Source organism: Ammospiza caudacuta, chromosome 10 (assembly GCF_027887145.1).
Source record: "Ammospiza caudacuta isolate bAmmCau1 chromosome 10, bAmmCau1.pri, whole genome shotgun sequence".
Lineage (NCBI taxonomy): Eukaryota > Metazoa > Chordata > Aves > Passeriformes > Passerellidae > Ammospiza > Ammospiza caudacuta.
In genome coordinates, this window is record NC_080602.1 from 21,505,999 (window position 1) to 21,532,254 (window position 26,256).

Below are 26,256 nucleotides of genomic sequence, written 5' to 3' on the forward strand. Positions count from 1 at the left end.
ACTAGTTTATTTTGTTGCTGTTCATTTTTATTCAAACGGGTGGAGAGAAAAGATAATTACTCTTGTCAAATTCTCCAAAATAATCAGCTCTTTTTCATAAGGGAGAGACAATACAATGCTGCTGGGTTTTCACTTGAATTCAATAGTTAGGAACATGTGGGGTGAGTGATACCAACTGGATCAATAGATAGTGCAGGAACACTGAGTCACAGTGGCAACCTGAAAAGGCTATGATTTTATTCTCAGTTGAACCCTTTACCCCAACATTTCTTTTGAAAATAAAGCACCTTAATATTGGACAAAGACTAAAAGAGAAAAAAAAAATCCAATAAACCCACAAATGTAGAAACATGAACTTAGCATTTATATATGTATTTCACTGGACCAAGGGTTAAAGTCTGGTGTCTTTTTGAAGTCAGAATAATGACATTTAATATAATTCCTGTTAATTTTGACAATGAAGGATAATTAAGAACCATTTCCTGCATGATGCAGAAGGAAAATGCTCACCTTCATAGCCTCTATTATACTTGAGGCCACTTGGAAGGTTAGATCAACTTATTCATAAAGTGTGGTCACAAAAGTGCTGAATTCTTCCAATTCCTCCCCTCCAAGTTGACACTTGTAGTTAGAGGTGTGGGAGGAAGCAGGTCTTTGCAGGCAGATACTGCCTGAATATCTGACCTAGACATTATTCCCACCTGTCCCTAACAGTCCTGAGTAAAGGCTTCTCCCTCTGTAGTCTGTAATTCTGCAGACAAGTGTCCTCTCCTACCTCAAACAGCCACTTTAACCCAGGGGTTTTGCAGCAAGAGACACCTCTGGCCTTGATGCCACACTGATAGCTCAGTATTGTTCACTCCTGCCTGCTCAGACACGATGCGCAGGGCAGGGATGCTCTCACAGCACTGCTCAGCAGCACATTTCACCCTTGTCCCCAGTATATCTGCTGTTCCACCCAACTACCCACCCAGAAAAGACATTTCCAGACTTTTGAATCACTTGTTGACACCTGCTTCAATCCATAGCAAGCTATCTGGCAGTAACAGCAAGCTTACAGGTGGCTTTGGCTTCAGTATTCTTCAGTCTTGCACTGAAAAGAAAAGCCCCTGTGTGTAAGCAGTGTAAATGATCATGTACTTTTGCTGTATATAATCTGGTCTCCTCACAATCCATTATACAAAGCAGTATAGCTCTGAATATTTTTGAAAGAAACCTAAAAAAATAACATTTTCCCCTGTGCCTCCCTCTCCTCCTACTGCTGTCAAGCCAAAATAACTCTATTGTTTTCTTTCTCTTCCACCAGATTGATGCCTTTTAGTTCCTCACCACTTTTTCATCACAACACCCTACAATATCAGCATGGAGCCTAAAGTAACAAGCAAGGAAAAGGAAAGGAATAAAGGACTCTGGCAACATCTGGTCCCCACTAACTTATTTGTCTTCTCTTTCAAAAACATGTTGAAAGTCTCTCACACTTTATAGAAGCCAACACACTGGTTATTGGAGAGAAAAAAAGAGACCCAAGTGTAGTTTTCTCAATCAACATGTAAGCTGTATCTACTGTGCCTTTCAGTCACTTTATAGTAGTGAAATCACTTTGTTTGCTGCTCTCCTTCAGAAAAAAATGCACAAGTATTGTATTTCCAGCACAGCAGTGATGAAGAGCTAATTAATAATAATTATAATACTACTTATCTCTTACTCTGCAAGATAAGTTTTTGAGCTTAAAAAAAAAATCTTTGCAAACACTATCTGATTAAAACATGCTTCCCCATTTATCTATTCCATTCTTTGGGTGGCAGATAAGTAACTCTAATTTTCCACCCTTTGTAAGGGGGGAAACAGACAGGTGAAGCAGCCTGGACAAAGATGCAGGCAGGAAAGGAGCTGGGCTGTAATTCAAAAGCACCAACCAAGTCATTCAGGAACAATATCTCTTGGACATCTGATCTTTAGGCTTCCTATCTGCAGCATTTAGTACTGTAAAATACTAAATGTATTTTAGTACTAAATATATTTTAGTACTTTTGGATGATGGAATATGCCATTTTCAGCTTAGACTAAAATCACCAAAGAAAGTATCAATATCCCAGACTTCTGGGCCACTTCAAAACAGAGTTCAAATGGAAAGTAAAATGTTTCTCCCTTCTAATCTGTTGATGTATTTCCTTGGACCAAAATACTCCCCCACCTGGAGTTTGGTGTCCTCATTTTTGATATCTGGACTTCTTTATATCTCTGAGTGTGGTTATTAAGTGCAAGGCACTTTAGTAACATCCTGATCCATACCATAAAAAGCAGTATCCAACAATTTACTGGGCATGGCTGTTATTTTGGGGTCTGCCACATTGGAAAGCAGAAAATGCACAACACAGTTTCCTTTCCAAAGGGCAAATCCATGATAAGGTATTTTTGTTGCCAATATTTCAGGCAGAATCCCAGCTGAAGTAGAATATTCCCATTGTGCCACTGAGGTGTTCAGTCACACTGCAAAGGCCAGGTGCTCTCAGAGAGAGGCTGATGTCTCACCCTCTCACAGACATCATTAGAGCAGAGAAGGACCTGCTAATGTTATGGTGTTTATTTCATCTAATGTGATTATAAAGATGCTGAAAAGACCTAATTCTGACATTGTTGTGATCACTAAACAGCCAAGTTTGTAGTGCTGATGTGAGAACAAAACACTCCATGTACCTCATAACTATCTGACCTGGCTACTGTCTGAAAAACCTGGAGGTTAGATAATATGCTTAGAATGAGCCATGAAACCAAAGGCACAAGCACACTGTCACCAATTCAACACTCAGCTGCCATTATTCCTTAAATAATTTGCCAGAAAGGAATATTATTCAGTGCACAAAAGCTGCCACGACAGCTAGAGAATTAGATGATCTTATTGTAACTGCAACTGTTTATCATGGGTGTATCCTGTCACTTCACAGAGAGACAATAAAATAGAGCAGAAGTGTCACTCAGCTATTTTCTGACAAGAGCTCTGCACTAATATTCCCCACAACATAAAAACTCTTGTGAGACCTGTGAGGAAGGAACGCAGTGACACAGCAGTGCCACAACATTCATCTTTATGAGTAAACTACCCCATCCACGGGGAAGATGAATGCCAAAGATCAGCCAAGCTGCTTCACAGAGACATCTCACCAACGAGCTTTTCCTCCCCCAGTCCTTCAGCTCAGAGGTGCCTCTTTTTAAAGGCCTTGCTGTTAAAGGCATGCCTCGATGCCTCTGTATTTTTGAAAGTGTATCACTATTTTCCCATATTTATTTAAAACTCCTGGTAAAAATAATTGGATGAGATTGCCTTCAAAATATGTAGCCCCACCTTAGGATATCCTGAATGGAACTGAAGTGAGCTCTTTCCCCAGAATACTGCCAGTGTGATAGCACTGTAGCAATCCCAACTCGTCTTCTGAGACAAAGCCTGAGCAGCCCCAACTACACTAGTTTCACATTCCCTCCCTCCTATGACTTCTAATGACTGAGAATCTCTTTTATAATCACTGAAAGAAAAGATTAAAGTTTCAGTAGAGGTGAAAATGTACTTATGTGTGGACGCACATTCTTGTGTGTACGAAAATATGCGAGAACCAGGAACACACAGCAAATGGGAGACAACAAGTACTTATCCTAGATGATTATGTTGACATATAATTCAACGTACAGCTAGAAAACACAGAATATTCCAAATCAATAAAACAATTCTCTCATATATTCTGAACAAGAATCTGATTACAGGCTTAATTGCACAATCATGGCTTAATCTTGGAAGTCAGCTGCTGTTTAATCACTGCACAATAGCTGCCTTGCTAATGATATGGGAAGCCACTGCAATGGTATCCAGCATGAAAAGTCTGCCCATACTCAGAGCCAGAGATTACAGGCATGGAAAGGGAAACCACTGAACCACATATGTGAGCTCTTGAGGTAGAAAAGATTAAGGTCAGGTGCATGAAGGTCAGCAAAGAGTACTTGAAACAAAAGAAAATAGCTACTCAAATTGCTGTAGGCAGATGCTAGGCTGAGAGAGGATAATCTGTGATAATGTCCTCCCCTGAAAAAAAAATTCCAAGAGAAATTGGGACAACTTCTGAGGCTCTGGCACACTGCAAAAGCAGCCTGAAACGGGCAACTTGAACAAATATCAGCTCTGAGCTTGTCAGGATTTCTTTACGCTGTTGTATATTTGACCCATTCTTTGGCTCCTCAGCTCCTACATCTCTTACACAAGTCTGAGTATGCAACAGAAAAACAAGGATCCTATCCAGCTCTTCCCTTCCCAGCCTGGGGAAAAAACAACTATTCCACTTCTCCTTTCCTCCTGGACAAGGGAATTCTGCACATTCCCTGGCATCTAATAGCAAATCTCACTCGTGGCTGTTGTCTGAGGGTGGAAGCACACAACACATTGAGCCAGCACCAATTTACAGACATCTGAAATGGGGCACTGGTGGCAAGAGGCTCGTGGCATCAGTGCAGTTAACAGGAGCCAAACAGCAGGGAAAGGAAGGCACAAGTGATGCACCAAAAGGAAGGCACAAATGATGCACCAAAAGGAAAGCACAAATGACCCACCAAAGGTGCACTTACTTGTAGTAGCAGATCTCCTGGCCTGCCCGAGTCCAGCGGGGCCTGCCCTGGAGAGCTTCCATCACAGAGTACATGACCAGCTGCATGCCTACAGAAAAACAGGACAGGTTCAGGTGATGTGACATCCCTGGCTGGAAAACACAGGAGTGGGAAGGAAAAAGCTAAAGAAGAAGCATCATTATTTTGTCTGTGCTCTCTCTGCTGATAGTTTATGCACAGTAAATACATTCCCCCAAAGCCCTGTGTGTTGTTCGGAGACAGCAATGTCTGTACAAAAAGTCCCTCCAGAAGAAATGAGCTGAATGGAGTTTATTAAAAAATAAATTATTCTTCTGGCCTTTGCAAACCATTTTGTTTACAAACAGAGGAAGGGAAAGAAAATAATATGAATCAAGGCATCAACAAGATCAGTAATTTGGTTAGTCTAATATTTTATGCTTGGCTGCACTATTATTGAACTCTTAATCCTACCATAGCATCAGAGATCTGTGGTGCATCAGGAACCCTGCCCTCCAAAATCAGCAAGCAAAACTACAAGGTTTTAAACTTACTATTAGTGCTAAATAACACCTAAGCATCATAAATGCTGATAACAATAGCACCCATCTTTATTTTGCATTATCCCAGATGATGACATCTTCCTGACCTCCCAAATATTACCATGCCCTGAGGGGCAAGGCTTTCTCTGATCTGAGTTGCACATCCATTACTCACAGCTCCATGAAGCCAGCCCACCTGCAGGGAGTTTTGGTATCAATTTCCTTGGCTGCACACACCTGCCTGCTCTTTAGGGCAGGGTGAGGATGCTGCCCTCGCCAGCAGAGCTCTCTGCACAGGGGTCCCTGGCCAGGGGCTGCAGGGGAGGCTCCTGTCAGCAGCTCCAGAGGACCCAGCACAGCCACAGCTGAGCCCAGCAATGATGCTGGCACCACTTCTGCGACAGCACATTTAAAAAATGTGCCCCCCCCAAGTATTTTTGCATGTTGATAAGTTGCCCCCTGAGCCTTCTCTTGGCTGTTCTTGTGCTGAGGGGAGGTGATGCTTGAAAATCATTAATACTGATGACACATTTCCATTAACAGCTATTCAGTTCCCTTCTTGCTTTGGGTTTCTCTGTTAAATTCTCCAGCACTGTTGGAGCCCAGAAGTATCATCAGCAATGCCTTTCCAGCTCCCCTTGGGCTGTGCTGTGGGGCAGCACTAATTCACCACAGCCTGGAGCGGCCTCTATAATGATGTTTTCTGAACCAGTGCTGTGAGTTATGTACAAGAGGCAATTCTGTATTTGGTACCAGGACATGGTCACCACAAATTCTGAGAGACACAGCCCTGTCCAGGTGATCAGGGAAGGGATGTGGGGCTCAGCGTCTGCAGGGCTCTTGATATCCTGAATGCCATCTCCTCTCCTGCCCTTCTGAGTCCAAAGGACTCATGTCACAGACATATTTTCATTAAAAATCTTTCCTTAGGATTTTTTCTTCCTGAGAACTTGAGAGGCCTCAGGGACAAAATGGTTATCTGCTGCTGTGGAATGCAACAGGTGCATCTGTGATTGGTCTCATGTGGATGTTTGGAATTAATGGCCAATCACAGTCCAGCTGGCTCTCTCTCTGTCCGAGCCACAAACCTTTGTTGAATCATTCTTTTCTCTTCTTAGCTTAGCTAGCCTTATAAGATGAAACCTTTTCTTCTATTCTTTTGGTGTAGTTTTAATGTAATATATATCTTTGAACAATAAATCAAGCCTTCTGAAATATGGAGTCAGATCTACATCTCTTCCCTCATCCTAAGACCCCTGTGAACACTGTCACAGACTCACACACAAAACTGTCTCAGAGCAATGGCTGCTACTAATCTGCCATCTCATTCTAATGGAAAAAAAATAAAAATCAGTTTTTCCTTTTTACTTCCCCTGTGGAAATGTTCAGTTTTAGAAAACAAACTGAAATCAGGGTTCTGATGAAATCTCCCATGGCAGAGTGAGTTAGTGAAAGAAGGGGAAGGAGAGAGGTGGAGGTTGTGCCTCCTGTCTCGCTCTGCTCCTGGCCACAACTATTTCATTAAAAAATCCTTTCTGCTGATTTGAAAGTCACACAGTGCCATCTAACCAAGAGCAAATGGGAAAAATCAAACCAGACAAGTAACCAGGAGCTGCAAAGAGTTGCCACCCAGGGCACTTTGGCACTACATCACAACTGCAGGCTTTTTGTCTCAGAGTGCGGGCATTAGCCCAGGAAGGTGCAGAGGGAATGTGACAAATAAACAGCATCTCTTACCACTGCTCTGTGCAAATGCTCTGCATGTGCTGGAAGGGGCAGTGAGCCTTGCTCAGCCAAGCCAGAAAAGCTGGAGTTTCACTGCCTGCTCGGAGCAGCAGAAAGAACCCACAGAGGAATTGCTGATAGCCAACCCCACAAACAAGCCATCCAAAAGCAAGCCATGGCTTAGCCTCCCTCCTTAGTCCAGATGGTATTTTCACATTTCTCTTCCAAATATATTATTCATTGCATGCTTGAACATGTGAGTCATGTGCAGTTTCAGGTACACAAAATTAGATTATAAATGCTGACAACAGCCAAACGAGCAGATGACAACCTTCCACCAATAATAGCCAGAATCTCTGGCTACAGGAGTGAAGAGATAGGGGCTACATCAACAATTGCATTGTGGTTTAAAATAGGACATCAACATCCTTCATTTTCAGGCTCCTACCACACAGACCACACTGAATTGTCTGATAATTCAGGTAAGCAGTATAAGATGAGCAAAAACATTCAATTGGGGTCTGTATGAATACTTGAACTTCAGCCCTTTGGGTTAAAGAGTGAATGCCTTTTAATTTATCATGGCACTCACCCAGCCAGTTTCACACACACAAGTGATCCCAGCTCCTCAGGCTGTTTGTTATAGGTACATTGATCCTCAGAGAGTTGTCCTGGTGATGCTAGAGGCTGTAGCCACCGGGCTTCAGAGGAATGCAAAGTCTAATGTTATGAACTTATTAAACATTCTGAGCCAGGTCTTGAGCTGGTGTAAATTAACAGAGCTCCATGGAAACAAACCAAGAAAGAAGAAAACCCCCAGCCCATGCCAGCTAAGAATTCAATCCACAGTCTCCTTGCACAAGAAATAATTTCTTACTAAAATGGGCATTGAAAGATGGGATTTGCCCAGCCTGTTTTTGAACAATTCTGCCTTCCTCCTGAACCTGTCCTGACAGGACAGCAAGGAACAGAATTTTTTATCATCATTAATATTAACAGAAATTTCAGTAGGTCCAAAGATGTCTTACTAGATAAAACCGAAGAATTGTGAATGTTTGTTTGAGGATTATCACATTTATTTAAATCTTAGAAGTACTTTTGAATCCTATGCTGCTCATTCAGTTGCAACAGATTGCCTTTTCCCCCCAGCTCTCCCAACCCTAGTGCCATTCTTCTTCAGTTCTGGTCTATAAACACAACAGTGATGTTTATTTTCCCCAGCAAATCCTCTCCCAGGTCTCAATATTCAGTTTCCTCCTCAGTCCTCCTGAGGATAGACAAAGTCTCCTTGACAAATCTAAAGTGACTTTTTCAGTGGACTTCTGGGCAGACTGAATTTACAGTCTCCCTTATAGACACAGAGAGTCTGAAACCTTTATGGCACTAAAAAGATATTCTTGTGAAGAGAAGGCTGCTCCAGTTCCCCAAAGGCTCATACCATAATTAAACTGGCTGTTGAGCTTCTCACAGTTGATGATGTTGAAGCGATAGGGAACCGCCGGCTTCATGTCACGGACCTCGAAGTAGAACCACTGGTGGTGCTGGCTGCTGTTCACATCTGCATTCATAATGAGGTCATACTCAAACCTGTGAAGGAAAATAATAAAAGCAGTGGCCGTGAACACCCCCTGTCTGCCACTGAACACGCTGACAGCAGGCTATGCAGTCAAATTGATTGATACTTTGTAAGCATCACCATCAAACACCATTAAATACTCACAGTATAATAGTCAAAACATTTTGAGCTCTGTTTTCTTAATCATGTTCCTTCTGTGACATCCAAGTGTTAGAAGGCATAACAAGCTCCACATCATTCTAGCCTGCTTCCCTGGCTGACCCTTTGCAGGGCCAGGAGAAGGCCACCATGCCACGCTGGGACACTGTGCAGGGGTACTTACTCACGCACTTGGATCGCCTTCCGAAGGTTTCCCGACTCAAACTTGGAGAAAAATGTCAGACAGCCGGGAGCAGCTGGGCTTGACAGACTGCTGGAAAGCAGAGCAAGGACACCTGTAGCTGATTGCTTCAAAGACAAGCCTTCCCCAGCACCTTCTATATGCTAAAATATGCTTTAATATTTTTTTAATAAGCAAGACCCTGCAAAGAGAGAGGAGGTGAGCAAATCCATAACCTTCCTATCCAATGCAGCTTTCCTCTACTCTTGCTTAGTAATTCTAAATCATATCTTCCCTTTTCCCAATACTCTCTTTTGTCACTGTTCCCGTTTGCTTTCTTTATTCCAGTTACTTTCCCACTGGACTATTTCTATTATTTAATTAATTGCAGAAGGCCACTTTATACAATTATTCTATATTTACTCCTCCATCTGTAGAGTTTCTTTCTCCAACTGCTTAGAAACCCTTAAATTAATCCTAAGCAACTTCATAACTTTCTCCTACCTCAAACTCTCACCTCTTTTCTGCTCCAAAGAATGTTCTCCAATTCACCTATCCTTCCTCTGAATGCAATTTCTTTAAATTTGGGACCCTCTCCACTGCTCAGTGCTACACCTTCCCACAGACCATAGCTGAGTGCTTAAAGCTTTCACAAGGCCAGATGTTTGAGGGGTGCTTTTGAAGTGCTGTGTGAGTGTCACACTCATGAAACAGGGTACATCTACAGCCTGTGGCACTGGCTGTGCAGACACTCCATGGGAAATTCTGCCACAGGGGGTGGAGAAGCTGGATTTGTCACTACAGTTCTCAGCACTGATCTTCACCTCTGCTCCAAATCACTGCATGCAACGCAGACAGATCCAGGGACAACCCACAGTCCCTTTGATGTATGGATTTTCTTGTTCTGTCTAAAAGTTCTGATGATTTCCTGCTCCAGTGGCTTCCACAACAAATCCTTTCCCTGGAGTCACCTAGAAACAATCTACCCCTCCTGGATATTGTCTCTGTTAGGCCTATACCTCCTGCTACTTTGCCTTTATCAGAGCTGATCAAGTAAACTGAGCTCAGTGACAGCACTGACAGTGCCCCTGGTTGCAGCACTCAATTTAAGGCACCCACCTGGGATCATCTAAATCAAACACAGTTCTTCCTATCACATCCCCCGGCTGGATTAGGCGGCGAACATCATCAAGGACTTTGTCTCTGGGAAAAAGAAAGCAGCAAATCAGAAAATTGTAGTGACAGTGTGAGAAATATTGATATAGAGTATCAATATAGAGAAAGAAGAAATATAGAGAATTTCTTGTAGGAAATTCTTTTTAAGGACTGGAAAGGGCTTCCATGTGGTAATTCCAGGTGAACTTTTTTTTCCCATCGTGAGAACACTTCTGCTCCATCCCCATTACAAGTTGCCTTTTGGGTTAAATGACTGATTCTGGAAGATTATTTTTTACTACTGGATTGTGTCAAATTTGATTTATCCTCAGTTCTTCCCAGTCAATGCCAACCCCCAAGCAGCCAGTCTTACCCTGTGAGGAAATATCTACCATTACTTACAAACCTACTAGTCTGACTCAAAGTGAATATTGACTGCAAGTCAAGCTGATTTCTACTCATTATTAAACAGAGCTTCTCTGATCCCTGAAGATGATCAAATGTAGAATACCAGATTTTCTTCCTAACCTTTGAAGGAATCATGTTATGCCTTGAAGCATGATATGATTAGTCCCACTTCAGCCATACAGTTACACATGTTGTTGTAGCCATAAAAGCAGAGCATTTTGAGCAACAGTGCAAGAAGATGGTAGAGTGATTTTCGCTCTAAACAAGATTTCTAGCTCATATATTTACTGCAGAAAGAGTAATTCTCCTAGCAATCAGAAATCAGTGGTTTTAACAAATTACATTAGTTGATCAACTCTAAAGTTTAGCATAGAACCCACCATCTTTGCTGCCTGTTAATAATCCCCTACACCACTAAAAAGAAATATAAAGTCATTGCATATAGACCTAGGTCAAGCCAAAAAACTGTAATTAAGAGCTTTATCTCCCAGCACATTTTCAAAACACAGCTCCCCACTCATCTGAGCACCTAAATAATGAAACATCCTTTCTGAAAGGACAGATAGGATTTTCCCTGGAAGAATCAGGTGGGACCAATGATGCAAGCAGTAAAGTGGCTGAATAAAGAGTAAGATTGAAGATAAAAACATATCTCACAAGGACACAGAGGCTTCTCCATCTCTAAAATGGACTTGTTCTCATTTGTGTCCTAACAAGGTCATAGATTCACAACCCAGCTTAGATTCCCATCTAAGCTTCCCATTATTGATGAATTTATCTATCAGTTGAGGCACATAATTGGGCAGCAAAATAATTAGTTCAATAAATTCCTAAGGCATTCAGAGCTGTTCAGAACCTACATAAGCCAGTTTTGAGCCCAGGAGCTCTCAGCTTGGTCCCCAGTTTAAAGCACCATCACCTTTGGAGCCCATGCTTGCGCTCCAGCACGGGCTTGCTGTAAGGAGGTGGCTGGTGACCCCAGAAATCCGGGAATGCCAGCTCTCTGTAGCCTGGGATGGACTTCACACATTGGGCCCTGGCTGCATAGAAACAAGGGCTGTGGAATGGGATATCCATTCGGTGTTTCTCCAGAAGGTTTCTAACCAGATCGGAGCTCTCCAGCCTCCCTTCAGGACTAGGATCGATCGAGGCCTCACAGTGAGGGTAAAACACCTTTTTGTACCAAGCAGAATCTTTTAGGAGAGAGCACAAAGCAAACACATGACTCCTGGCTGGATCTCCCTCCTCACAGAATTCTTTATCCCGGGCTTTTTCAGCAATGTCTCTATTTTCGTCATTCTTATCCCATATGCATTCCTCCTTCTTTCTCCAGCTCTGCAATGGGACTTTGAAATCCTGTTCTCCTGGATCTGGTCCCATCTCTGTGACACTTTGGTTTCTCCATCTGCAGTTTGGATGCTTCACAGAAGTAGCACTTGGAATGAAATGAGAGGGAGCAGAGGGAAGACTCTCAGTCCTGTCCTCCAAGCTCTTCTTTTCCTCAGACTCAAATTCAAGCTCCTTTAAATTTAAAAAGCAGAAGAAATTGAAAGAAACTACAGACAGATTGTGCCTCCTTCCAGAGGAAACCTTTCAAGGGGGAAAAGAGGAAATATTTACACATCTCCCAAAACTGTACTCAACCAATAAAACAGCCAGAGCAAAATCAGTGCATGGACCACCTGCCAGCATTTCTCTATCCACAAAGCTGTTTCTACAGAAATCCTCAGAAACCAAAAGGCTCTGATTGGAAATGATTTGCCCAGATGACTCAACCAAAAAAAAAAAAATCATTCAAACAAAGAAGGGAAGATATTTTGCAAGGCATTTTTTTTAACTATAAATGTTACAGGAGGGTTAAGGTGGCCAATCTGTCATGCAAAATTCCACCCCCACCTTCATGCAGGAGTATGGTTTAATCCCATTTGGCTACTTATGGTCACAATCAGTATCACAATATTCTGTGTACAGGAGATACAGAGATTAACTCAGAGATCTTTTTCAGATTCACTTTTGAAACAGGGTTTTCGAATCTTCTAAATTCCAAAACTTGTAATAAGTGCAATATTCCTTTTTTTGTTTTTGTCCCAAGCATCACTGGAAAAAAAAATATTTGAACTGTTCATTTCATTCAGCAGCAGTGCAATCTCCTCTTCCTTCAAACCACTAGTTGACAGTATTTGCTTTTCACATCTCATTCTGATTTTGATATTGCTGTTGAAATTGCCAGCAAGGATACAAATTATCTGACAGATTTCTCATGTGGCAATTGATTCAACAGTGCTTACTTAATCTACACCCAGACAAATGTGCATCAAACATCATTCCTTTTTCACTCATGATTCACACCTATGAACTCCTGCAAAAAGTCATAATCTTTGGCTTTCTAGTCCTGTAAGACTTACAGGTTCACTTTTGAAATAGCCTTGTCTAGCTCTTGTCAATGGTCCCTTTCAAGTATTTCTTAAATTATGGAATATTTACAAATAAAGGAAACTGCACTACAATCATACCTGAAAATTCTGGAAAAGTTCTGCACACAGAGCTTCATATTTTTCAAGCTCTTGTTCTGGCCTGTCAAGCACAGGCCTTGACCTCAATTTATTCACATCTGTCTCCAAGTCACAATCCTACAAAAGCAGAATTAGAAAAGCACGTGTATTACACCTGCCCCATGAGATGATCTCAGCCATCAGTGAATTGAGGATAAAAACAGTGTCTGAAACTTTCACAGTCAAAGGCTGCTGTGCATTAATGTGCAGCCTCACCCACATCAGAGGTGAGAACCAAAGCCAAACTGTGTCAAGCATTCAGCTATTATATCATAAAAACCCCAAAAACCTCCAAAATAAAACAAACAAACAAACAAAAACACCAGGAAAAGTTGGAGCAAGAGGAAAGGATGGAGACATGGCCTTGATGACTGGGCATTACATTACAGCATTATTCAAATAATTCAACAAGTCTGTGTCCCACCAAATGCCATCAAAGAAATTATTTGCTCCTGACAAATAGATTCATTTCCAAAGCCGTTATAAAAAGAAAAAATAGTAAAATTGCCTGAATGCACCAGTGCCCATGGCATTTCAAACCCTGAGCCACACTTGGGTCACAAAGCAGAGCCTGAAGAGTTTTGGGCAGAGATGAAAAGGCAGTGAGGACCTGCCAGAAACATGAGCTCAGTTGAAAAGGATTTGCCACTGAGAGCGTACTGATGCATAAGAAGCTTCAAATTTTGGATGGAAAAGAATAGATGGTTGATGTGGTGATTTTTATTTTCACAGAGCTCTAAACAGCTCCTGATGGAAGGGTAGAGCCAAGTTTCAGTTTGGTTGGTGCTGCTAGCATGCATGGATATGTGTTATGTTGCTGTGAAAATGTTTACAAGTCACATCAATACCAGCAAACATTGTGCAAAAGATCTTAAACCAAAAAAAAAAAAAAAAAAAAAAAAAAAAAAGGATAAGCTGAAAGTTCATTATCCATTCCCTGCTTGCTTTCCCTTTAGCAAGGTTTTTTACAGGAGATATATGACCAGCAAACCAGACAAACAGTATTTAAAACTCATATGCAGAATAAGCTCTTGGGCAAAAAAAAAAAAAAAAAAAAAAGGCAACCCCAAAACTGCTTACATCTACTTGGTAAATCCTTATGAATAATGAAATAGTTCAGAAGCATAGAGGAGCTGTTACTGAATGAATAACTAATTAAAGAAGGAGATAAATCCATTACGAGCCTTATTCCTAATGAGCATCTTGACGAGCTCTAATAGTCAGATAAAAACATCCAGACAGGGGCAAGTTAGGACACTCAGATAATGTGTGGGGGGTTTAACTTCCTTTTTTTACTGGGTGACATCAGTTTAATATTTGAGGAGAAAAAGACAGGGCAAGTAATGAGAACTCCCTTTCACAGAAGTCTCAATCATTTCTAATTAGACCATATTTGCAACTTCATTTCTTTAATTTGCTTTCCCAAGCTACTTTATGTGGATAAGACTTATTAGCAGCATCCACTACTTCACATTTGCATATGAGCTAGTTTGTATTTTCACAACAGAAAAGTTTGCACCCTCATCATCAGCTGGTAGAAGGTTTTTTTTTTTGCCAGTTAGGCCACTAAAGGGAGAGTGCTAAGGGAGAATTCAGAGAAGTATTGAATAATTCATTGTATTATTTATCTGTGTGCAGCAGCAAATAAAGAAGGAATATAGGTTCAAATGCACCAGCTGTGGCTTAAAAGAACTAGCCTTTTCCTCAGGGTAGCTGCACAGCCCAAATATGCTCTGATATGGGAATAAAGAGAGGGTTAGCCTTTCCTGGATGATAAATCAATTTCCCCTAAGTGCCATTTTCCTGGCATATGCTGGGCGGATCAAAGATCCACCATTTATCCCTGACTGTGGATGTGATTCTGGGCAGAGTCTGTGCAGGAGCAGAGGAGTCATCAAACCCCCTCCACCCTGGGTGACAAGCATGACAATGAATAGAATAAATGCAGGGCACTTTTTAGTGAAAGTCAGTGCATTCTCCTTTCCTTTTTTCAAGTATCCTCCCATTATCCATGTAGTGGGTTCACGTGGGACCACATGAACATCTACGTTCTCTGCTTAGACAGTCTTTCAGGGTGTCAAAGGGTGACAACAATAAGTTTTATTTTCCAGTATGCAGATAATTATGGGAACTATGGCTTGTATACCTACTTCCTCTTTACTCTCCACATCCTCATTATCCCAGTCTTTTTCATCCTCTTCCTCTCCTTCACTGTCACTGTCACCTGCAGAAGTAGGAAGGAGACAGAGACAAAGGTGTTCAACCCAATATCCCTCTCATACCCCAAAGAGAAATACATGTAAATTCTTCTATGTGTGCCACACAGTCCACAACCCAGCACAACCCTGATTAAAGCAAATCCCATTTGTTAATCTCATATAAATGAATTTGGCACTAATTCACCCAGGTTTTAAAGCTCTGTTCTCTTGGACTCAGGCGCTGCCTTTCAAAACCATGACAAATGTCCCCATGATATGGATCCAACTCATTTTACAAAGCAATACAGAGATTTTCTGCTTGGCTGCAATGATATTACAGGATGCTCTTAATCTGTATTATCTAGATTAGGGTGTTTTACTGCTATGATTGTTACAGTATTTCAGCATCTTCCACACAAAATTGAACGTAGCAAAAATTGCTTCTGTGTGTCATGGAGCCTTTTCTGCAGAGTGGCTGTGCTGCCTGTGCTTGAGCTCTGCTTTCCAGCAAGAGCTCCCATCTTTTACTCATGCAGCCTGACTGCTGCCTGCTTTTACTTTAGAAAGGAAAAAGAATAATAATTCTTGCCATTCTTTACTGAAAAAGCTGCAGGGCAGTTTTTACCCCCCAAGCAGCCAATGCACAGGCACAATTACATCTCTATCTGCTACTGAGGAGCAATGGCATTCCAGCCTCTGCTATACCCACTCTGCTCCTTCATTTTTTGGATAATAGAATAATATTTTCCCTTTTCTTTGCTCCGTTACATCTTCTCTCATTTATTCTCCAAACAGACCCTTGCAGCTTCAAGAAGATCTAGGAGTATTTTTTCCCTACTGAGTGACACTGTAGGTTATCACATTAATTTTAACTGTAAACCTCAGGATTATGCCAAGTCTCCCTTTCCCAGATCCCACACTTAATTCTCATGTCGTGCTCCTCTTCCTCCTTCTGAACTCCACCCTTTAGTTATTTACCTTCAGATCCCTCACATGGAGGTTCAGCACTGGCATTCCCAGGAAGAGGGAAGGAATAGGAACTCCTTACAGTCACCACAGGCAGATGCTCCTTGGGATAGCACTTTCTCAGAATGTGAGTCGCAGTAGTTATGATAGGATCCAGATTTTTACAAGATAAACAGTCCTAGGAAACAAAGGAGAATTACATTAAGAATAGTCTTTTACAACAGCCCCTCTTCTGGTGTGAACATAATTCCCTTCACCACCCAGGATTCACACCCATAAACTGCAGCAAAACATCATAATCTTGGTTTTCCAGTCCTATAAAACTTACAGGTTTGCTCTTGAAAAAGTCTTGTCGTGTGTATGTTTTGGCTGCCAAAACATGCCAAAATCTGTGCGTCTGCAGCTTCAGCACAACTACACCCAGAATCATACCAAAACTCACAGAGATAAACTAACAGAGTTAACACCACTATTTCAGTGTATTCAGGATACACAATGTCTTCTCAGAGAGAATACACTCCCTCACTGTACTCTGTTCTCTGTGGTTAAATCATTAGGCCCAAGAGCTATTCTGAAAGATCACTATATATTACCTAATCATAAAATAATTAACAACTGCAGTATGCCAGAATTTCTTTTGCTATAATCCAGAGGAGGGAATAGACATGTAAAGATTTTTTAGAGCTCAGGTGGACTTGGAAGACACAGAATAGTTTGTATTTTTGTTGTACTGTTGTGCAAGTGATCTCCTCAGACTTTTGTTGCAAAGAAAACAAACCAAAATCCCCACAGAACTAAAGAAAGACCCCCTGAGACATCATAGAAATGATGTATGTCTTCATACATCACAGTGTATGTCTTCAATAGAACAGAGTTAGGGAGTTTGGATAAAGGAATTATAATGCTGCACAAATGTAAAGTTGATTAAAACCAATGGGTGCAATTCTCAGAAAACCCAGCCCCTTGGATTTGCCCAAATGCAGCACACCCAAAGCACAGCCTCCATCAGAGTGAGTCATAAGTGCAGAATTCTACCCAAATTCACAATTTTCACTCTGCCTCTCAGCGTGTTTTCTTCAGTGGTTTGGAACTAAGACTGAGCTCATCAGAACGGGAATGCAACTTAAATAAGCATCATGAATATGCTACAAGGCAAAAGAGAAGTATTGCAATACCTTCTACTGCCATTTCATGATTTCTCATCCCTGAGGTAGAGATAAAATGGAACATCCAAGAGGGCAGAACAGATGCTTCATGTCATTGCCTGATAGCCCATAGTCAGCATTTGGGCTGGACAAAAAAAAAACCTAACAGACAATCCAAGCATTCAGCAGAACCAAGCAGAGGGCCAAAACAATGTAAAAAAAACCCCATAAAATGACCATTGGATCACAGGTTCTGCCTGACTAACCTCATCTCCTTCTAGCAAAAGGTGACACTGTTTAGTGGTGGACTTGAGAATGTGGGGTTAATGACTAGATTCAATCTTAAAGGCCTTTTCCAATCTAAATGATTCTGTGATAAAGTACTTTATTATAACCAGGAACAGGAAAATGGCTGTACTGGGGTTCTTTTGGTTGGGGAGGATTTCACTGTTTTCTCATGTATGATTGAATGGCATTATAAGATTCAGTGGGATTAACCAGGATTCCTGTAGGGAGGCTAGAAAAAATCATCTAAAGCTGACATGCTTACAAGACTCACTACAAGAATTTTAATATGTATTTCTGGTTCTCTGGCTGTTTGGAACTAGGGGGAGAGAAAAGAAAATTATGAAAGCATCTCCAAGGAAAGTTTTATTATGGGTAGAGCAAACACCAAGGAGAACTGGTTTCTATTTCTGTTTCAATTTATTCACTCCTTCATATGGTTGCCTTTGTTTGCTTGTTATTAAAGGAAAGATTAGGAAAGTTTGTCTACATGTGGGAACAAGCTAATATTCTCAACAGTCTACTATAGTTTTAGTTTACTAAAACTGATCTGTTTTTGCTCAAACAGTGAATGCAGGACTGTTTAATTGCCTGCCTTGGGACAACCTCCTTAATTCATTGCCAAGTGAATTTAAATAGTCAAGACCAAGGCATGTTCATCCAGACAATGAATTTCAACACGTGGAGTTACTCAGTGATGGAGTTACTCAGTGATGCTATTTGGAAGTCATTTTTCTGTGCAGCAAATTAGCTCACAAGTGCAAACAAGCCTTCAGATACCTTAGAGGGAATTTGTGGGACTGTTTTCATTACTGCTCATAAAGTGCTCTCAGATTCTGAGGTAACACTGTTTACAAATGGCTGGAAATGATTACATCAGTGTATTGGAAAAGCCCTTTTTACTGACACCTGGGAGGCAGACAGGAGACTGCTCTGTAAGCTATCCCATTTGTTTTGTGGTGGGATAATGTGAATGAGGGAAGAGTAAATCCTTAGCTCAGAAAAACTCATGTGAGGCTAACCTGGATTCAGATCTGCTTTTTAATCTCCACACAATCTTTTCTCCACTGAATCTGAAATAGCACAGATATTATGGCATGTGATATATAGGGGAAAAAAAAAAGGAGGTTTCAATATGACAGTAAGACAACAGATAGTGATGCTGATTGATGCTCCTACTGGCAAACAGAGTGGAATATAGGATAATATTATCCTACAGTAGTAGGGGAGGCTGAAGAGGAACAAGGCAAGCTTAAAAACCAGATGGAAAAGTGATAAACTATCAAGATAACGTTCCATGCAGCAGTATCTCCTAAAGCACACAGAAACCTGTTTTCTTGTCTCAGAGTAGGCAGCTCTGTCACTGCACACAAAACCAGACAATGCTAATGTGAATATACCATTTAACTGTCAGGAAAATCAAAGTGCAGCTAGGAAAAGGGAATGGGAACAGAAAGTACTTCCTTTCCATGAATGATTTCATTATCTATAATTATTTTTTATTCCGGGTAGGAGTAGAATTCAAAATACCTCTAAATTCCCCTAAAATATCTCTAAACTCTCTGCAAATTGAGTAGCAGTCACTACTAATCTATGTGAGGTGACAGTTTTTGAACTATTGGCTCCTCCTGTAAAGAAATAAGCTTAAGGGCTATTAAAAGCTCAGGTATTTCATCTGTCCATCAGCCCGGACAATAGGCAGCCACAGAGGTTTCAATTGAAAACTAGCCTTGTAAATAGAATTTCCACTGGAGTTTAAAACAAACCCATCTTGGCAAAATTATTTTCATTTCAACAGATATGTGCATATAAGAAAAACAAAAAACCAACCAAACAAACCTTAAGAAGTTTCAGCAGAACTTTTCTACCCAGATTTTAACACCTTAAAAATCTCATTAGCTGCTCACAGTCTGGTCCAGGTTAATCACCAGAGCCAGTGCATTCCCTAAAGGCACTAAAATAGTGTCCATACACAGAGTCATTGCTTCCCAAAACAGGAGTTGTCTTGTCCTGTCTTCATCTCTTTCCCTCTTGCTACAGCCTGTTGTCTGTCTCAGGAGACAAGATTTCCTATCTTTCTCTCATGAAAATTATGAAGATTTTTGTGGCAGCAGCAGCCTCTACCTCAGGTTAGATAGGGAAGAGCATGAGTGAGATCTCCTAGGGCTGCCAGACTCTTGCCAACACTTCATGTTTTGGAGAGACACTGCAAGACTGACAATATCCCAAAGAAGCAGTGAGAGAATATCGAGCTTTGAATCTATTAACCTTGGTTATTTCTTGTCCAAGGTCTCCCTAATAGCACACACTGGGAAAAAAAGCAAACTGGAGGCCCCTGAAGCTGTCATTTCTGCTCCACTTCTGACCTTTGGAAGGATTAGCATTTTCAGTGTTTACTGGAGCCTTAGGATGCCATGTCCTGTTTGTGCACCCAAGGTGACCCCACGGTTGCACTTGCCATGGAGCTGCTCCAGGCTGAGCTATCAGGAGGTGTTAGCTCAGAAAGCTTCATGGGAGGCTCTGGAGAGGGAGCATCCACCCTCAGCAGCTCCTTCCATCCACCCTCAGCAGCTCCTTCCATCCACCCTATTCACGTTTCTTCAGACCAGGGACTTCTCATTGACAGAGGCCAATCCCTTGGGAGGTCTGCTGGCTCTGGCCACCTCATCCTACCTGGAGAAAAGGTCAATTCTTCATGAAGAAAGTGAAGGGAAAATTCCAGAATTCTCCCAAAGGCTGCTGGCAAGAAATGACTCACAGAAGAATCCTTCGTGACAGTGATGGAGAAGGGGAAGAAAAACACACTGAATCATAAGGCAATGGATGTTTTTTTAAGGGGGATGGAGACAGGTTTTCTTTCTGATGGTTCTAGAGTGAGATAATGCATAGCCAGTAAGAATGACAATGGAAACACTCCTAGGGAATCACACAGGTGATTTTCTCTAAGTTCAAAGCAAGCAAAAGAAGCTGAGAGACTGAGGAAACTCTCACTGTTTTGTGCCTGCCTTTTCTGTACCTTATAGGCATCCCATCCACAGGACCATGGGCATCTTTCTCTCTCAATAACGTTTCACAAGATTAAAATTTCACCTCCCGAAAAACTGTTGATGGATGTTTCTCATTAGGAAAGGCTTAGCTAAATGAGCATTTTGTTTAAAAGGCTAATTGAGTGGAATTATCTGGTTATTGTAAAGGAAAATCTCACAAAAGACCTAAGCAATTCCCCTATAGAGATATTGCATTATTCTTCAGGAGAAGAAGTCTAAGCAGGCAGCAGGATGCACAGGGAAAGAGAAAAGAAGCACTAAAAGCATGAACTAGAATTCCCATAGGAATTAAGATTTGTTTAAAACTGAAACATTTCAGCTTTTCTAAAGTACTAACTGTGTAAAAGTCAATAGTTCTTCATGTAATCATTTTTTTCATTTATATGTCCTATCCTGAATTTATATAACAATGGAATTTCCTGCAGTGGGATGCAGAACCCAGCCCTAACCACTAAATCACCTCATTTAAACACAAAAAGCACCATTTACCTGCACACTTGTAAAGAGAATCTCCATTCCCCGGGAACCAAGGAAAGTCTCCCTGCCCAGCTGGATATTGGTGATGTACTTCAGGCAGAGCAGGAGGCCCCTGCGGATGTAAATGTAGTTGTTGGAGACATCATTGCGGTGCCAGTCCTGGTAGAGCCTCAGCAATTCCCCCAGGTAGCCTCTGTTCACTGCTCGGCGGCTGTTGGACTCTGAAAAGGAGAGAAATGCTCAATTAAAGTCCTTCTGTTTGGTAATTGGGGCTACTCAGTGATTGAGCTCAGATTTCAACGCCTACTCATTCTGGCTTAACGGTCTCAGTTTCAAAAAATATAAATTTCTACCTTTTTTTATTATTTAAAATGTTATTTGCTAAGCATGACCTATGTTCTTGAAACAATATCAGAAAAAAAAAAAAAAAAAACAAACAAAAAAAAAAAAAAAAAACAAAAAAAAAAAAATACAACCCACAACAGTGTCCTGTCTGGAAACAGGAACCCTCCAGATGAACCAAACCATAAGCCTGTATCTCCTTCCAAGTGCTAATAAACCTAATTCCAGTTGCAGCACCACAAGATTTCCTGAAACTACCAAAGCTCCTGAGGAATGAGAAAAGATGAATGAAGTAAGAGTAGTCAACAGCATAAAATCTTCACCACAGTGCTGCACTTCAGTCCTGAGAGAACACCTTGCTGAGATCAACGAACTCAAAAACCTTGTGGCTGTACAGTCCTGCCACAGCCAGAGAAATTACTTTTAAATTCTAAATGTATTCCCACAAACACCTGTATAATGAAAGCCATGAATCAAGTGATTCTGGAAACCCACAGTATTTAAAAATTAGCAAACACCAACATGAGCAATAGCAGTTGGGTCTTCTTTTCTCTTGCTCCAAGATTTTAAAGGTCACATTCAGGTAATGTTTAAAGGCTTTACTGCATGGGAAAAAAATTACAAAAAATATTTTAAAAAAGTAAGGTTTATAAGGGCTTGTGATATAATACAAAGTCTGCTGAGTTTCTAAAACACATCCCTTCACCTCCTGCATTCCTTGCCCTGGCCCTCAGGACAAACATGAAGGCACACCAGACCCCAGGTTCCCTCCCTTTAAACCAAGCCAGCCTAAATTTTCCTGACTGGTCCTGACATCCCTTGCTGTGACAGGTATTAAAAGCTGTCAGGAGCTCAGTAATCAACTGTGGGGCAGGTAGCATATGCAAGGCAGGAGCTCAGCTCTCTGAATAGCAATCAGCACTTGCAGCTCACAGCAGATGGCTCCTGGTACCAGAGCTGGTGGGCTCCAATCCATTTCCACTTCATTGAACAAAGTGCCGGAGCCTCTCACACCTGGAGCTTTAAATCCATCAGTGGGGATTCACAGGACAGGAGAAGCAGCTAGAGGTTAAGTGAGAGAATGGGAAGATGCTGCCTGAAGAAAATCAGCAAGAAGAGAAGCCATGGAAGGAATAAACAGGAAGGAGCAGCAAACCTTAATCCCAGTGATGAAGAAGATGGAGACATTGGAAAGGTGAAAGAAGTCACCTAAATTGAAGTCTTCTGTTGTGACTGTGTTCACTGGGGTCCCAGAATGAGGGAAGAGATGAGGATTTGACTCCATATTTCAGAAGGCTTGATTTATTATTTTATGATATATATTACATTAAAACTATACTAAAAGAATAGAAGAAAAAGTTTCATCTCAGAAGGCTGGCTAAGAATAGAATAGAAAGGAATGAATATCAAAGGTTTGTGGCTCAGACAGAGAGCCGAGTTAGCTGGGCTGTGATTGGCCATTAATTACAAATATCCAACATGAGACCAATCACAGATCTACCTGTTCATTCCACAGCAGCAGATAATCAATGTTCACATTTTGTTCCTGAGGCCTCTCAGCTTCTCAGGAGGAAAAAATCCTAAGGAAAGGATTTTTTTATAAAAGTTGTCTGCGACATTCTCTCAGTCTCGTCTCTGCAGTAGATGAGCAAACCTTTACCTGAAGAAGGGATTGGAGGGTTTTTCTGCTACCTGGCCTGGTCTTGCAATTTTCTCTACCATTGGCACCAACCAGCATCCCCATCCCAGGCTGCCAATTTATTTTAATGCTGTTCTGCACCTTCACAGCACCCTGGGGTCATAGCCCTGCGCTGACCTGCTGGTCCCACAGCAATTCCAGTCCCACACAGCTCTGCCCAGGATCCCACACAGCTCTCCAGCATTGCCTCCCTTTGCTGGTAACCACCCACATTAACTCTGCATTCTGAGCCTCAGTGGCTATCAGCAAGGAGAAGGTCACCCTCCTCCTCTGACCTTCACTCTGTATTTCTGTTTTCTATATGACTCTCTGTGAGAAAACTTTAATTGCTTGAGAATCCCTTATCAATCCCAATGATTTTATTCATGATTTCCTGTTAATCCTCAACCAGCTGTCATGTTTACTAACCTGCAGGATGACTAACCCCTTAAATCAGTCAATCTTCCTTGAAGAATGACTCAGGAAGCTCTGTAAAAGTCAATAAGTGTATAAAACATGACAAGAAGAAGAGAGTTGGAGAGCATAAGGTAGGGACAATTTAGATCAGACTCAGAGCTTCCCTGAGCTGTTCAGGGACAGATGAAATTGGACTAGATCTAGGCTTTTATAGCCTCTAGCACACAGAGCTTGAAGTCTAAGCTTTCTGTGTCAATGTCAATAGGAAGAAGGGAAAAACTGGGAAGCACTGTGTGTAGAGCTTCTTGGGGAATTTATTGAAAAAAAATTCTCTCTCAAAGTGTGTCTGTGATCTTTTAAGACAGATTTCCACATTTGAATCTCAATTCCACAGGGACCAAAGCACAGAACTGTCCTATGCTTTAGTTTCAATACTCATTGAAAAGCATAGAGGAAGGTGAGCAGAATAATTTTGCTTTTTTCTCACATGTTTTCTGTAGTACTCACCCCCTTCAGGATCAAAATAGTCCCTTTTCAAAATGAAGCTGAGATATTCTGTTCTGTGAGAAAGAGATGGAGAGGCAGGACTAGATTTCCCTGAACCCTTTGATCAGAAGCAATGAGAATTAATTGCTGAAGGGGCAAAAAACACATTAATTTTGTTTCTCCTGTCTGATTTCATTGATTCTCCTCTGCTCTCCTATGCTGCCAGTATTTTTTCTTTATTTTTTTTCCATTTTTTCAGTTCTATAGTCAATAAAGCAGTGAATAAATGAAAGAGGAAGTATGCCAAGATCTCCAGAAGGCAGAATGGAAAAGGGAGGCCTCCCCACCTGTCTGTGTCTGTTGGTCTCTCCATCTAGGGATGCACCAGCATGGGTATCTATCTATATTTTGGCACAAATACAGATGGTGGAAATGAATCATACAGGTACAAGCAGCTCTGCACAGATTTGTAGGCAGCAAGAACCACCCCTCCTGGAGTGAGTGCATACAATCTGTGTGGTAAGTGGCAAAATGTCCTGTCTTTTGACCCTCTTCCTGACATTCTTTAGTTAGGCCCTTTGCCTCCCCCTGGGTATGGTCAGTGGCCAGTGGCAATGGAAGTTTTCCTGCCATGCAGCTTTCAGAGGTGCCCAGGGATGGTTCCTCTTATTTTGAGTGAGCTGAAGGGATTCCTTTCTTGTGAGGCCATCAGTGGGAATTCAGCACCAAACACACACACACAAAAAAACTGTTTTAGCTAAAGACTGGGCTGATCAGTAGCCAAAGCTGCACTAACAGCAAAAATGTGATATCCATCAAACACTTTAAGCTATTCATATCTGCAGCCATTGGATGAACTCTCCCTCTGCAGCAGCTGGATGTGTGGCACTGATAGGAACAGCTCCCAGGGTTACCCCTCAAGGCTGAGGGATCCCTTGCTTGACACCAGACAGAGATATGTTGGTAAATGACATTTCTTTGCATGCATGTGACATTCAAGACATAGAGTGACTTTATGTGCTCATCTTTGTTCTAACCTTAAATATAGTAAATAGAGTACTGCCCTCCAATCCATCTGTACTCATTAAATATTTTACATATCCAAATTTATTGATTAAATTAACTACTAGATCAGATCTGTCTGAACCATCTCTGACTCCTCCCCTGTGACAGTCTTCCTAATCTTATTCTGCCATCTCTGACAGGGGAGCATTGTCTTCACACCACCCCAAACCTGTCCATTTTCTTTGCAGGAGTTTCACTTCTCCCTGATGAGACTGGGGTGAAAGGAAAACATTCAATGCTTTCTTAGTTTCTCACATTTCAAGACCTGCCCCTCTGTTTGTGGCTTCCAGGGCAGTGCTGCTCACCAGGGAAAGTTTGAGCTCTGCAGCTCAAAACATGGGACCTGAATCACCTATGCAGCTCACAAGAAGCTTCTGACACGAGTCTCCAGCCAACAGGCAGAAGCCTCAAAAGGTTAAAGTTACACCTAAATTACCAAGGGGATCTCACTAGAAAGAAATTCCCAGTGTTAACAGAATTCTCATTCTGTGGTGGGGGCCTAAATTCAGGTTTTCAGTCAAGGAGATGAAAGCCTCATGACCACCAGGGCTACTGTGGACACTTCTGAAGCCCTCCTTGCAATCCTGTCTCCTTTCAAGTGTTTGCCAAGAACACGGGTACCACTGGAAAACATGCAGTGTATTTAATCAAAAACTGAATTACAGTCAACCTGAAATATGATGAGCAATGCACTGCTTACCAGGCAGAACAAAGAGATATTTATCTTACTGTCTATCTGCTTAAATCTCTTTGTTGATGCCACTCAGCTGATTCATTATGCCAAGAACATACATTGCTACAGCGTGGAGATAAGAATACTCTGCTAAATTAACCCTATGGCCCCTAAAGCAGTGAAAGGAATAAGAAAAACTCCAACTTCCCCACTCTGGTCTAGTGAATGACTCTTAGGAATAAAAAATACAAGATATCTCCTACACCAAAGAGAACACAGCTGTTTTATTTGGTCATTGAGAGGCCATTTTTTGCAGAGAAAAACACAAGGGCTCTCTATAGACATAAAGTTAATTGTCCCCATGAAGAAACAAAGTCACACATGAAGTGCTGGGATCACTTCTGACCCAGTGGGCTCTTAGCAAGAAGGTGGCATTAACTCAACTTGTGTTGGAAGCCAGAAAACTGCCCTGTAGTTTTGCCCTAAACAGTTTCCCTTTCCTTCTTTGCTTTTCAGAAAACCAGAAATAAAATTAAAAATAAAAATACAGTAGCACAAAATATACAGTTTGATTTTTTTTTTTCCTGACTGAAGT

At 41.5% G+C, this 26,256-nt stretch overlaps 1 protein-coding gene across 1 annotated transcript in view; it reads right to left on the reverse strand.

Annotated features, from left to right (window-relative positions):
• Positions 1 to 26,256, reverse strand: part of AGBL1 (AGBL carboxypeptidase 1) — a 268,424-nt gene that overhangs the window by 192,762 nt on the left and 49,406 nt on the right. The window contains exons 7-15 of the mRNA XM_058811454.1: positions 21,013 to 21,221; positions 16,059 to 16,224; positions 15,033 to 15,106; positions 12,844 to 12,960; positions 11,250 to 11,851; positions 9,887 to 9,970; positions 8,771 to 8,857; positions 8,311 to 8,459; positions 4,609 to 4,696 (exon numbers count right to left, since the gene is read on the reverse strand). Of these exons, the coding sequence (XP_058667437.1) occupies positions 4,609 to 4,696; positions 8,311 to 8,459; positions 8,771 to 8,857; positions 9,887 to 9,970; positions 11,250 to 11,851; positions 12,844 to 12,960; positions 15,033 to 15,106; positions 16,059 to 16,224; positions 21,013 to 21,221 (1,576 nt within the window). The remainder of the gene's footprint in view (positions 1 to 4,608; positions 4,697 to 8,310; positions 8,460 to 8,770; positions 8,858 to 9,886; positions 9,971 to 11,249; positions 11,852 to 12,843; positions 12,961 to 15,032; positions 15,107 to 16,058; positions 16,225 to 21,012; positions 21,222 to 26,256) is intronic.